Below are 14024 nucleotides of genomic sequence, written 5' to 3'. Positions count from 1 at the left end.
CCTGTATGGATGGGAAATGAGATGACTGCAAAACACCTCCTGTGGAGTTTCACATATCGGTGTTTACAATGTGTGCCCTATTCAAGTGTAAATATCAAAACAGCTGCTGAAAAGGAACATCGTAGTTTTTTTCATTTACTGCATTAATCAATAGAGGTAGCTTGGGGGTTCCTCAAATGCATTGATAAGAACTTTTGAATGATAGTTTCTACTACTTGTGTTCCCTCCCATGATGCAGGATTCCCAGACCCTGAGGTTGTCTGGTTCAAAGACGACCAGTCCATCAGGGAGTCCCGCCACTTCCAGATAGACTACGATGAGGATGGGAACTGTTCTTTAATCATTAGCGATGTGTGTGGGGATGACGATGCCAAGTACACCTGCAAGGCTGTCAACAGTCTTGGAGAAGCCACCTGCACAGCGGAACTCATTGTGGAAACCATGGAGGAAGGAGAAGGAGAAGGGGAAGAGGAAGAAGAGGAAGAGTGAAACAAAGCCAGAGAGAAGCAGTTTCTAAGTCATATTACAAAGACTATTTCTCTAAAGCTTAAAAAACCCAAGACAGTAAAAGTGCCTAGTGTGATTGATTACCTAGTTAGGTCATTTGGGGGTCGTTCTTCAGCAATAGCAGTTCATACCTAGCAGTGTTATTGAAGGGCATTGATTTCAATTAGCTGGCACCTACAGCTAGATTTTATTTTGGGAAATCACAGTAACTTGCCCAACCAGTTGATTTTGGAGAGAAAGCAACCAAAAGAAGTATTTTTCTGGCAAAGTCACAAATTCCCCAGCTGAAAGTACTCATGAAAAGTAAGGCCCTGCAGCCACAGCTCAGCCTGAGGCCCCTGCAGATGGCCATCCCTCTGTCTGGCTCCTGACTCCAGAGAACTGGGTCCTCTCCAGACTGCAGCACTTCATTTGGAAAGCAGTCGGACCATTTTAACTTACGAGGCACCTTTCATTCCGAAGTATACTGTAGACATTCAGATTTTCATCCATGCCCTCCCCCCTGCTACCTGCCAGTTTTTCTGGATCTGAACTTGGCGTGAGTTTAAGGACATTACACTTAGATTCTGAAGGCAGGTCCCCTGCTCATGGATGGCTGGTTTCCTTAAGAAAATCAAACCTCCTTTCTTCCCAAATCAGTAGGAAATCTAAACTTATCCCCTCTTGGCAGATGTCTAGCTGCTTCAGACATTTTTATAAGAACCAATAGGGGAAAAATTCCTTGCTCTGTGCTTTTCTTCTGAAACCAGGATTCATATTTGTGCTGTTATAGAATATCAGCTGTGCATGTATGATAAAGATATTTGTGTTTGTATGAAAAACCAGTTTGCTGAAAAGTTAGTCTTAGTTATTTATTGGCCACTATGAAACAAATTTCAACTGATGAACTCTGCATACTTTGGAGTCTCCTTCAGGATGGTCTGAGTTTAATATACCTTCATTCTGAACCCTCTCCAGAGAACTCTGCCTACTTTGTGGGTTCCACGATGGTTTTTTCTTGAATGTGCATCACCATGCCTTGCCCCAGACCTTGAGCTATATTCTCAGACCTGATAAATGCACTCAGACTTGCATCTTTAGGAATTTTTAACTTTCTTTCACTACATTGGCACTTAAATTTTTTTTATAAAATTATATGAGGGTCTTAAACAAAGACCATAAAGTGATATGCCTAATACATTTCCTCTGCGTGTGTGTGTAACATTCCAAATACTTTATTCTTTTCCACTGTTTATAAAGTACAGTGATTTAATATTTCAAGGGACTTTTAATAGTTCCTCAAGAACCAATTTTAAATTACTTCAGTGCAATCACACACAGTATCAACATTAGAATTTTGATATTACTTAGCCTTATGTTATCTTCCATTCTATCTTAACTGCTTTTTGCTGCTCATTTCAAATTGCCAGGATTTTTTTTTTTTGCTTTTTAAACAGTTATAATATTTTTCATAATAGCCACAGTATTGCCACAGTTTATTATAACAAAGGGGTTTTTCGTTTGATTTAGAGCATTCAGAGCTTTTCTTCATCACTTTCATTGTGTTTAGACTATAATCTTTGTGTGTGTGTGTTACCTGTATGTGCGCATGTGTGATGTGTACGTTTGTTTACAGGTTTTTGATGCCTTCTTGGAATTGTGTTAATGTTCTCCCCATTTGTTATGCCATCAGAATGGTAAATGAGAACACTACAACTGTAGTTAGCTCACAATTTTTAAATAAAGGATACCACAGTGCATGCGTTTTGTTCGGTCTTTGCAGCTTTCTTTTTCTTCCATGCCCCCGTTGTAGACTACCCAGAGAGACCTTGCAAACTGAAAACAAATACTGTGCTGCCTAAATGGCTTACCTGGTTGTGTTTCACTAAAGAACAGGGTGACTGAGGAGGTAGTTCTTGTTTATACTCAGTAGCCTGATTTGCACACTTAGTTCAAAATTTCTCTTGAGCATTGGTTTGGTTCAATTACATTCTAGATATCTATGGTATGCTCATAATGCTAAAATCTATATGGCATTTTCAGCATGTGACAAATTGTTGTCATCGCTAAATTACCAGGGCTTGGTTTGCAGTTGTAACTTTGGTGCAATTTCCTATTCTCAGCCAAGTGCTATTTTTCCATGTCTTAATATTGAAGCATTTATCAGGAAACTGATATTGAAGCAGGAACGCCTGCTTCTCAGGAAGTCTGTTATCAGGTATCAGTTGGTAACTCCCCCATGTCTGGAGGTCCAAATGATATTGTAGACATTCTAGAAAGAATCAAGGCATGTCATCAAATGTTGGTCTAGATACTGGTAATTAATTTGCCCAGTTAATAAATATTTAAAGTTTTTCATTTTTTTATGCAACCACAATCTAAAATTGTTCTTAGTGAGTTATTATTTTTAAAGAAAGGACTTTTTATTCCTGGCTTGTAAAAAAATGTACCATATATATTCCGTACCAGGAAAAATAACAGATACACTTTCTTCTGTTCCATTTTCATCCCAAACATATAAAGAACAACCCACTGATTGTTCCTTACATCGCAGAGCTTCATATTAAATGATATTACTATGTGTAACTAAAAAGACACTCTGACTGTTGTCAGCTCTAACTTAATTTTTATAGTCTCTTTTTCCTTTTATCAAAATGTTTGAGTTTCACTTTGCATATTTTACCTGCTTTTAATAAATCTGTGCAGAGTATCCAGGAGGTGAAGGATAATTGGATTCTAAAGAAACTCAATTCTCCACTTTTCAAGAAAACACAAGAGTACTTTCCTTACCCCTTGGGATCTCCTTTCTGTATTTTAAGAGGGAGGCTCATGTCTGTAGCAGCCATTACTGAGGCTCTTAGCCCCGGGCACAGTTAGGATGGCACTCCTGCTGCCTAGCTTGGTGGTGCTGTGTGGGCTAGTCCTGGGCAGTGAACCGTGAGAAGAAGTGATGTGCATCCCCTCTGGGTCAGAGGACTTAAGAACTGGCGCAGCACTTTCCATGACTGCCAACATGTGGAGGTGTCTGTGTTATCCACCTGGCTCCCCAGCCAACCCCAAATACGCACATAACACAAGCAACAAACAAACCTTTGTTCTTAGCAATTGCCAAGATTTTAGAGTTCTTTGTGGGTGCAACATAACCTAGACTATCCTGTTATAAGGACATGACTGGATTCTAGATCTGTTCTGACCAATATGGTGAGCATGAGTCACAAGTGGCTATTTAAATTCAATTAAAATAAATAAAATTTAAAATTCAGCTCCTCAGTTGCACTAGCCACATTCCAAATGTTCAGTAGTCCCTTGTGACTAGTGGCTACCTTACTGGACAGCACAGATTAGAACTTTCTAATAATAGAAAGTTCTAATAATAGAACTTTCTATTATTAATAAATAATAGAACTTTTTAAAGTTCTATTAGACACCTCCATTCTATCATCAGGTGGGATAATCCTTACCTGTCCCTCCTTTTGGAGGGAGGATTGGAACAGGATGATTGGAGTTTGCATGATTCGTGCGACTCTGTGTAATCAGGACATGCAACACCCTGATTGCTCCTAAAAAGTAATAATAATAAATAAAGTTCCATCAGACAGCAAAGAGAAACTCCAAAATTTACTATGCATATCACTTTTCAAATTACTGTGAAGTCAAAACTTCAAAGTTTGTGTGAAATCAGTCTGGGGAATATGGTTTAGAGTGTCATCAATTGTATTGGATAATATAGACTCAGTGTTAGGTTATTGATCTTCATTAATCATATTCATATATATTTTTCACTTTTTAAGACATTTTTAAAGTAAGTACCAGTTCTGTGCTTCTCACCACAAAATCTAAATAGGCCTGCAATTCATAAGCAATTACCAGATTACTTGTGATATGATACAACCAGCTAGGCCCAAAATCATCTGTGTGTTTGGAAGTTGGAGCTACTTGAGATAGGGGAGCACCCAGTGAGGACATATGGATAGATGCAGAGAAGGAGAGAGACAGGGTTGCTGGGGCAGAGTGTCCTTGATAGTGAACAAAAAGGAAGGGTTAGAGCTACAATCATTTTAACTTCAGTGGCTTTGACTGTAACTCCCTTCCCATTTGAATTGGAAATAACCAGGAGATCTATAGTACTTGGAGACAACATTAAATTTCTACCTGCTGGTTATTTGAAATTCTGGCCCATAGGCCTTGACAGTGTTCCAAATAGTCACACATTGCAGGAGGGCTTCATGTTAGAGACTGTAGCCCCAGTAGTGACCACACAGAGGTGTGTAATAAATCTTCACATTATCTGACTCTCTGGGACTAGATTTCTTACAATTGGAAATAACTAAGGAAGAAAGAGGTTACAAATTAACCTAAGTCACTTTGATCATTCATGTTTATTAGCTTCTTTGGGGCCGACATTAGTAGCCCCAATAGCAGCTCCAATAGTTGAGATAGGTTGAGCCACAGGGCTTCTCCATAGCCTTGCTCCAGATGGAATGAAAGATATATTACAGTGAAAGATAGCCTCAGGCCAAATTCATCAAACATTTATTAGCAAACAGTCATATAACCTGTTTGGTAAGGTCCAAGAAGACCCAGATCTACCTCTCCAGAAAGCTCTTAAAAAAATGTTTTATTCATTTATTTATTTTTAGAGAGAGATGAAAGAAGGGAGAGGGAGAAAGAAACATGGTTGTGTGAGAGAAACAGCAATCAGTTGCACTGCCCCCTACCAGGGGCTGACCCACAACCCAAGCATGTGCCCCAACCAGCGATCAAATCTGCGACCTTTGGTTTGTGGGATGATGCCCAACACAGAGCTACACAAGTCGTGGCTCTTTTTTATTTTTAATCCTCACCTGAGGATATGCTCATTGATTTTTAGAAAGAAAGAAGGGGAGGGGGGGAGAGAGGGAGAGATCAATGTGAGAAACATCAATTAATTGCCTCCCGAACGTGCCCCGACAGAGGATTGAAGCTGAAATCTAGGTATATGCCTTGACCAGGAATCAAACCCACGACCTTTTGGTGTGTGGGATGATGCTCCAACCAACTGAGTGACCCAGTCAAGGGCCAGAAAGCTCTTATCTGTTCATTGAAGGCAAATGCTACAGGATACTAGGGTTGGATATAGCTAACCTGGTTAATCAGCCAAGTAGAGTCAGCTCCATCTGTACCTCTTACTGGAGCTGTATAACTTGTGCCTCAGTTTCCTCATCTATAAAATTACAGTAACAATAGTTCCTACCTCACAGGTTGTTATAAAAAGTAAATGAGCTCATACATACTACCTCATCCTTACAGTAAGCCCCTATTCTTTTGGCACTCAGAGATGCTAAGAGGTCAAAAATCCTCTGATAACCCTCAAGGAACTGATTTTACTTCTGCAGAAACAAAACAAAAATATGAAAAAGTTATATACTTTTAAATAATGAAAGATGAAAAGAATTATTTAAACTCCACCTACCTCCCAATAAAGGAGCTTAGAAACCAAAAGTGCCCGTGTGATTGCACAAAAAAGTAATTGCTGCAGCCTCAGGAAAGGCTACAACTGCCCTCTTGCTCTAAGGAAAATTTTAACTCCCAGCTCCTAAATACTCGTTTTCATACCCAAAGGAGAAAAGTTCATCTGAACTATGAGTCTTATTTGCCAATCGAAAGGAAATTTCTCAGGTGACTCTATACTAATTACACTTAACCTTTACCCCAACAAGTTCCCTGATTTTTAATTGATATTTGCAAAAGCCAATTCACATTGACTTGTTCCTGATTGCATATTAACCACAGATCAAATAGGGCTCTGCTATGCAGTCTCAGGAAAAGGCTGGATAGATACCTTTTTAAAATTGTCTGGAAAGCTTACAAATGGAGGGTCTTATTTTCTAGAGAACCAGGAGATCAAGAGTTTAGAAAACAGGAAGCTATCATAGTAGAGAGAAGGTCAAATATGAACTACTGAAGACAAGTGGTAACTCTGTTGCCTATGAAACCTCTATTAAATGGAGAATAAGGGAATACTATTTTTTTTTCCAAAAAGGTATAAACCCTTCAAAGGCAAATTTAGGAGAAGACATATGAAAAATATCAGAAGTCTAGAAGATGGAAAGTGAATAAATGAGTAGGTAACTAAGTTAGAGCAGAGAAGCTTAAATCTGACTTCCTGCAAAGGACAAAGCCATTAAGGCGACAAGTCAGTTTTGCCTTTAAGAACACCACAAAATGTCCTGATTGGTGTGGCTGAGTGGATTGACCACTGGCCTGTGAAACCTTTTCCTAGTCAGGGCACATGCCTGGGTTGCAGGCTAGGTCCCCAATAGAGGGCGCACAAGAAGCAACCACACATTAATGTTTCTCTCCCTCTCTTTCTCCCTTCCTTCCGCCCTATCTAAAAAATAAAATCTTAAAAAAGGCTGGAGGGACCAGGTACCTACGACAGGGAGACAGAAGGGAATGTAAGGTGTCAATTCACTGATGCAAACCAAGGCCTTTAAGGTCAAAGCAGGTCAAAAGACCAACTAGGAGGTCAAGATGGAGGTAGGAGAGGATAATTAGAAGTTAGGACAGACAAGTGTCTCAGATTTTAGGACATCAATCTGAACACATCAGTAGTATCCATGGCCAAAGTGCAGAAAAGATCCTGATCCTACAAACATTTGCTTGTTCAAGTTTTTAAAGACAGATAAGTTTCTTTAAAATTAAATTTGTTGTTCAAGGAGCCAGATTGTTGGACTTTCAATAATGCATACTTTATGAATATCTTATATTCAATTATTTAAAGCAGAAACTCCGTTAATCTCCATTTAATTCAACTCACGGAACTTAACCACAATTTTCATTTCCTATGTAAAATAAACTGATGCCTACACACTTCTGTTCCCACTGACTGAGTTGTGTATTTACCAAGCAAGTATCAGCTGGGTTTGTTCTTAAATTTATTTATGTTAGTTCTACTTGTAATTATATAATTTAACTAAGTATTATATAAACCAACAAAAATGGGGTGCCTAAAAAAGGACTGGTTGTTTCTATGGAAACTCAATTGAGATGAGTGGTCATACAGGGCAGACTGAACACTTACATATCATTTCCTATCTCCCAAAACCTCACTAAAATAAAACTAAAGGAACAAAAGGCATAAACCACAAGGGCAAAGAATGACAGAAGTGATGTGACACACTTGAGTTGTTGACAAAATTTGCAATAGAATAACTGGTAATTAATTTGTTTTCATTTTGTCCACTTTACAAGTGTCCACAGGGGAGAAAGCCTCAAAAGGCAAGCTGAGTCCTGCCACAGAACAAGGCAAAAGTAGGGGAATTCGACCCACCCACCCCCTTCTCCTCCTCCACCCCATATGGCCTCTGACAGTCCTTCCTAGCCTGGCAGAAAAGGGGACCTTTTAAAGTTAGCCTAGAGAGGCTGTGGACTGGTAGGCAACGGACACAACTGATGGTGGGAGGGAGGAAACTCAGAAAACACAGAGATGCAGGGGGATGGAGGAAGCTACAAAATGAACCCTGAAACTCCAGACATCTCCCACGGTGTGGCTGCCAGAACTCTGACTGCCAGGCAGGACCAGCTCTGTAATTTGCAGGGCCAGTGCCAAATAAAAATGTGGGCTCCTTGTTTAAAAAAGTATTAAAGATTTCAAGACCGTGACAGTAGAGCATGAAAACAAGATTGAGTTCCCTCTAAGTGTGACTGCACAGTTATGCAGCCATGAAGCCAGTCCTGTTGCTGCAGGTTATTTCTGCACATGCAGGAGACTGGAGGGTTTTTTTCTTGGAAAATTAGACAGCCCAGAGCAATGACTGACATGCAGAAATTTCTCAATAAAACAGTTTGATTCTCATAAACTTGTCAATGAGGCTATTTACGCATTTGGGGAAAATTGTTGTGTACATAGAAGATTATTTAGAAACGATTCTGTTTTTAAAATTAATAGTTTACCTATTAGTGTTGCAAATTTTAAAACCTAGTTCTTACTTAAACTTTTAAATTAAATTTTCAGATCTGATTTGGTAGATTTACAAATCTACCAAAATATAATATTCATTTTTGATGGTTTTGCTCTGATTAATTCCCTTAATCATTTAAAGCTGCCTTCATAAATATAATAAACACATTTAATTTACATTTCTTCAATTATCTTATAACAAAAGTTTCCGAGAAAAGTCCCTAGCAAATACCTTCTCAAGTAAAATCAGTCTCACAAATAAACTAAATGTATAAACACAATCGGACTTAATATCTTTTAAATGATGCAATACTGTTTATAAATTTAGCAAGAGTTAAACTTTGAATCCCAAGTCTAAATCAGTTACACAATTTATACTTTTTTTTTCAAATTATAAGAGAAAGTTTATAAAGTCACAGAGGTAGAAAAGTTGAGTCAGCTGAGCTGCGTGAGCTCAGGAAGCAAGTTACAGAGGCAAAAAGAAAGACTGTTGGAGCTTAGGAGAAAGAGAAAGGCCAAGAGAGCCTGCCTGGGGGAAGGAGAGGGAAAAAGGCACAGGTATGCTCCAGAGAGACAGAGCGTGTCACAATTTATACTTTAAATTGGAATCATAGATTAACCTGTTCTCTAGTATGCCCAAATCTCTTAAACATTGGAAATATGGACAATATCAAAGTTATAACCCACATAAATAAAAGCTTATTATCATCTTCAGTACAATAATTGTAAGAGCTGAGAACCACTATTCTAGGTAATGATTAAATCCTACATATAGCCAGACAGTGCACTATAGTTTCAAAATCCCAAGCAACACTCAACATGTAATCCATATTACTGTGGTCTCCTTCCTTTTGTTTGAGTTCCCTGCCAAAAATTCCATTCATACCAAAACATCAAAGAATTTATTGATTTTGTAATGAAGGTAAATAAGGGAGTTTATATTGATCAGTATTTCACTTGAAAAATCCTCCCAGATCTGTCTCTTCTCTTAGGTTTCTTCTCTTTACTCCCCCTATGCTTTATGTTTCCTCGCCTTCTCGTTTCCCCCCCCCTCTTTTTTGAGGTGACGATTTTTATTTTTATTTTATTTATTTATTTTTAATATATTTATTGATTATGCTATTACAGTTGTCCCATTTCCACCCCTTCATTCCACTCCATCCTGCCCACCCCCGCCCTCCGACTTTCCCCCCCTATAGTTCATGTCCATGGGTCATACTTATAAGTTCTTTGGCTTCTACATTTCCTATACTATGCTTACCCTCCCCCGTCTATTTTCTACCTACCATTTATGCTAATTATTCTCTGTACCTTTCTCCCCTCTCTCCCCTTCCCATTGCCCTGTTGATAACCCTCCATGTGATCTCCATTTCTGTGGTTCTGTTCCTGTTCTAGTTGTTTGCTTCGTTTGCTTGTGTTTTTGTTTTAGGTGTGGTTGTTAATAACTGTAAGTTTGCCGTCATTTTTACTGTTCATATTTTTTGTCTTCTTTTTCTTAGATAAGTCCCTTTAACATTTCATATAATAAGGGCTTGGTGATGATGAACTCCTTTAACTTGACCTTATCTGAGAAGCACTTTATCTGCCCTTCCATTGTAAATAACAGCTTTGCTGGATAGAGCAATCTTGGATGTAGGTCCTTACCTTTCACGACTTGGAATACTTCTTTCCAGCCCCTTCTTGCCTGCAAGGTCTCTTTTGAGAAGTCAGCTGACAGTCTTATGGGAGCTCCTTTGTAGGTAACTGTGTCCTTATCTCTTGCTGCTTCTAAGATTCTCTCCTTATTTTTAATCTTGGGGAATGTAATTATGATGTGCCTTGGTGTGTTCCTCCTTGGGTCCAGCTTCTTTGGGACTCTCTGAGCTTCCTGGACTTCCTGGAAGTCTATTTCCTTTGTCAGATTAGGGAAGTTCTCCTTCATTATTTGTTCAAATAAGTTTTCAATTTTTTGTTCTTCCCATTCTTCTTCTAGCACCCCTATAATTCGGATGTTGGAATGTTTCAAGATGTCCTGGAGGTTCCTAAGCCTCTCCTCATTTCTCTGAATTCTTGTTTCTTCATTCTTTTCTGATTGGATGTTTCTTTCTTCCTTCTGGTCCACACCATTGATATGAGTCCCAGTTTCCTTCACATCACTATTGGTTCCCTGTACATTTTCCTTTGTTTCTCTTGGCATAGCCTTCATTTTTTCATCTAGTTTTCGAACAAATTCAACCAATTCTGTGAGTGTCTTAATAAACAGTGATTTGAACTATGCATCCAATATGTTGGCTATCTCTTCCTCGCTTAGTTGTATTTTTTCTGGAGGTTTGAAGTGTTCTGTGATTTGGGCCTTTTTTTTTTTTTTTTTTTTTTTGTTCTTGGCGCATCTGTTACTTAAAGGGACAGAGCCTTAGGTGTTCACCGGGGCGGGGAAATGCTGGTCGCTGTGCTGTGACGCTGTACGTGGGGGAGGGGCCGAGAGGGAGCAATGGCACCTGCTCCACTCTCCGCCGGACCTCAATCTTTCACTCTGCTACCCACAATCAAACTGGGCCCCTCTGGTGCTGGTTCCCGAGTGGGTGGGCTTGTGCACGCCCTAGGCCCCTGTGGGTCTCTGCAATGACCTCTCCTGTGAGGCTGGGAGTCTCTCCTGCTGCCGCCCCAACCCCCACGAGCGTTTTCAATCAGAGGTTTGAGGCTTTATTTCCCCACACTGGAGCCCTGGGTTATTCGGTCTGATGTGCTCCCCACCGTTTGTCCGGTTTATCTGTGTACGAATGTGGGGCCGCAGGGTCTGCTAGTGCTTGGACTGCCTGCCCCGTTCGTCCCACACTCCGCCAGTCTCGTCCCGTCACGGCCGTGCAAGTCCTCTCTGCCCCGGCTGCCCATCTCCGCCCCTCCTACTGGTCGGGATGAATGTTTATTTTTTATTTCCTTGGTGTCAGACTTCCTTGCTGTTCTATTTTCTTTCAGTTCTGGTTGTGCAAGGAGGCGCAGTGTGTCTACCTATGCCGCCATCTTGGCTCTCCTGTTCTTTCACTTGGGCCTTTTTTTTTTTTGTCTTGGCGCGCCTGTTACATAAACAGGGCGGAGCCTTAGGTGTTCACCAAGGTGGGGTAATGCTGGTCACTGCATTGTGTTGCTGTATGTGGGGGAGGGGCCGAGAGGGAGCAATGGTGCTTGCTCTACTCTCTGCTGGATTTCAGTCACTCTCTCAGCTACCCACAATCAAATTGGGCCCCTCTAGTGCTGATTCCCGAGTGGGTGGGCTTGTGCATGCTCCAAGCCCCTGTGAGTCTCTCCAACAAACTTTCTGTGAGGCTTGGAGTTTCTCCTGCTGCTGCCTCAACCCCTTCAGGTGTTTTCAATCAGAGGTTTGAGGCTTAATTTCCCGGAGCTGGAGCCCTGGGTTGTGAGGTCTGTTTCCCTCCCCTGCCATTCCTCCTGGTTTATCTATGTGAGAATGTGGGACCGAGGGGTCTGCTAGCAGTCACACTGCCTGTCCGGTTCAATCTACAATCCGCTACGTCTCTGGGTCCAGCCACGTTGCCGTGAGTCCTCTCTGCCCCTGCTGCCCGTCTCCGCCCCTCCTACTGGTGTGGATGAATGTTTCTTCTTTATCTCCTTGGTTGTCGGACTTCCATGCGGTTCGATTTTCTGTCAGTTCTGGTTGTTTTTTGTTTTTAAATTGTTGTCCTTCTTTTGGTTGTGCAAGGAGGTGCAGTGTGTCTACCTATGCCTCCGTCTTGGCTGGAACTCGAGTCATCTCCCTTTTTTGCAGTGCAGTTTATGTATATCCAAGATGTTGGGTGTTGGGGGGAGTCACTGATATCTACTCCCATTAGAAGACAGAAAGGGATTCTAGTTTTTGATAAAGTTAAAGAAAAAATTTTACTCACAAAACCACTCATTGAAGAAAAAGCAATATATATATAAACAAAATGAACATAAAAAAACAAATGTTCTTACTCAACTAGTAACGAACTATAGAAATGATCCCTGAAAATATAGTCTTCAACTAAAGATAAACACTAATAATAGAATGGTATACCCCTTCCAGATTTTTTTTCTCTGTAGATATACATACTCATACCTGTTATAAAAACAAAATATTACACACACCATGTATAATCCACTTTTTACTTAATATATTCTAAACAATTTCCATGTCTAACACATCTCTGTATTATTATTTCCCCAAGTTTTTATTGAAAACTTTTTTCAAGCTTTGAGAAAACATGATAGAACTGTTCAATGAGGACCCTTAAACCCTTCATGTAGAATTACTGTTGGGAAATGATTCACTCTCAACATTTCACTTTTCCACACAGTTCAGATCTTCTGATTAAAAGCATATACAACCAATTCAAGAATGTTTGTACAAGGATCTGAAGGGGATCAGAATGTGCCACCCCAAAATATGCCACTTAGGCATGAGGACTATTTTAAGCTGAAGGCAATTGAGAAACAGCAGATACAGAAGAAGCTCTCTATCCACCCCCCCCCCATTTGCCTAAAAGCAGGGCATAAATTTCCCTTTGTGAATGTGTTCCCTACCTCTCTCTCATATCAGGAAGGACAGAACAAGTTTCAATCACCAGACATGACTCTAAACTTCTCAGCCCAGAGATGCCACCCACACATCACAAACTTTACTAAAAATAACCCTTATGTCCCATTAGTTTTTACCTTCCCGCAACTTACTACTTGAAAAACCCTAAACCCCCTTTCCTTTGTCATTTCTTGACAAATTTATTGCTCTTTGCTAAAATTATACATAAGCCTCCAGGAATGACCACTTCTTTGGGGCTTTCACTTCATTTCTGTGACCCCTCCCACCCAGAATGCACATGAAATAAAACTTTTTCTCCTATTAATCTGTGTTTTGTTATCTCAATTTGCAGGGCCCCAGCTACTGTACCTAAGAGCATAGAGGAAAAAGGTTTCTTCTCCGCTACAGAGCTATTCCAGGATAGTAAATCTTAAGACACATTTCCCTCCCTGGAGATGTCCGAAATAATAAAGACCTCTCCTCTTCCTGGAGAGGACTTGCTTACCTCCTAGAATAAAGGTTTCTCTCTCTGGAAGGGAGAACAAGCAAGTTATGAGCAGCCATCTATAAGATCAAAACTTCCTAATTTCAGGGTCCCTCTACTATAATGCACCCCACTGCATGTGCAGATGCCATCTGGTATGTTGCCCTGTGTATGGGGTTTGGAAGCCAACATAAGATGTTGCTCTGACTCTTTCTTTTGCCATCCTGACCCAGACTTACACACTTATGCACACACACTTATTTCTTTTTGCTGAATCATTTGAAAGTAAGTTTCCACAGAATCACTTCAATGTCTGAATAGTATACTATTTTAAGCCTTATCATAATTAAACCTATGTGTACTACTGGACATTTAGAATGTTTCCAACAGTTTGATATTATAAATAACATGATGAGCTTTTGTAACTAATTTTTAAAATTAAATTCTTTATGGTAAATTCCAAGAAGTGTAATTGCTGGGCCAAAGGACATTCATAGTTTTAAGAGTGTGGTATATATTGGGTTGGCCAAAATGTCCGTTTAGTTTTTTCCATAAACTAAAAGACACATTTTTCATTT

General features: G+C 40.0%; 1 protein-coding gene and 1 non-coding gene across 5 annotated transcripts in view; both read left to right on the top strand.

The window, feature by feature from the left end:
- MYLK (myosin light chain kinase) overlaps positions 1-2246 on the top strand; it is a 264716-nt gene extending 262470 nt beyond the window's left edge. For all 4 annotated transcript variants that reach the window (XM_045185765.3, XM_045185766.3, XM_024577969.4 and 1 more), the window contains one exon: positions 239-2246. In XM_045185765.3, coding sequence (XP_045041700.2) covers positions 239-489 — 251 coding nt within the window. In that variant the 3' untranslated portion in view covers positions 490-2246. The remainder of the gene's footprint in view (positions 1-238) is intronic.
- A 1678-nt stretch (positions 2247-3924) lies between these two features.
- LOC112320729 (U8 small nucleolar RNA) lies at positions 3925-4051 on the top strand. The gene has a single exon (XR_002976440.1). It is a non-coding gene; the product is annotated as a U8 small nucleolar RNA (small nucleolar RNA).
- The last annotated feature ends 9973 nt before the right edge of the window (positions 4052-14024 follow it).

Source organism: Desmodus rotundus, chromosome 2 (genome assembly GCF_022682495.2).
Source record: "Desmodus rotundus isolate HL8 chromosome 2, HLdesRot8A.1, whole genome shotgun sequence".
Taxonomy (NCBI): Eukaryota; Metazoa; Chordata; class Mammalia; order Chiroptera; family Phyllostomidae; genus Desmodus; species Desmodus rotundus.
Note: the sequence above shows the minus strand (reverse complement) of the source record. Positions and strands in the feature narration are given on the sequence as shown.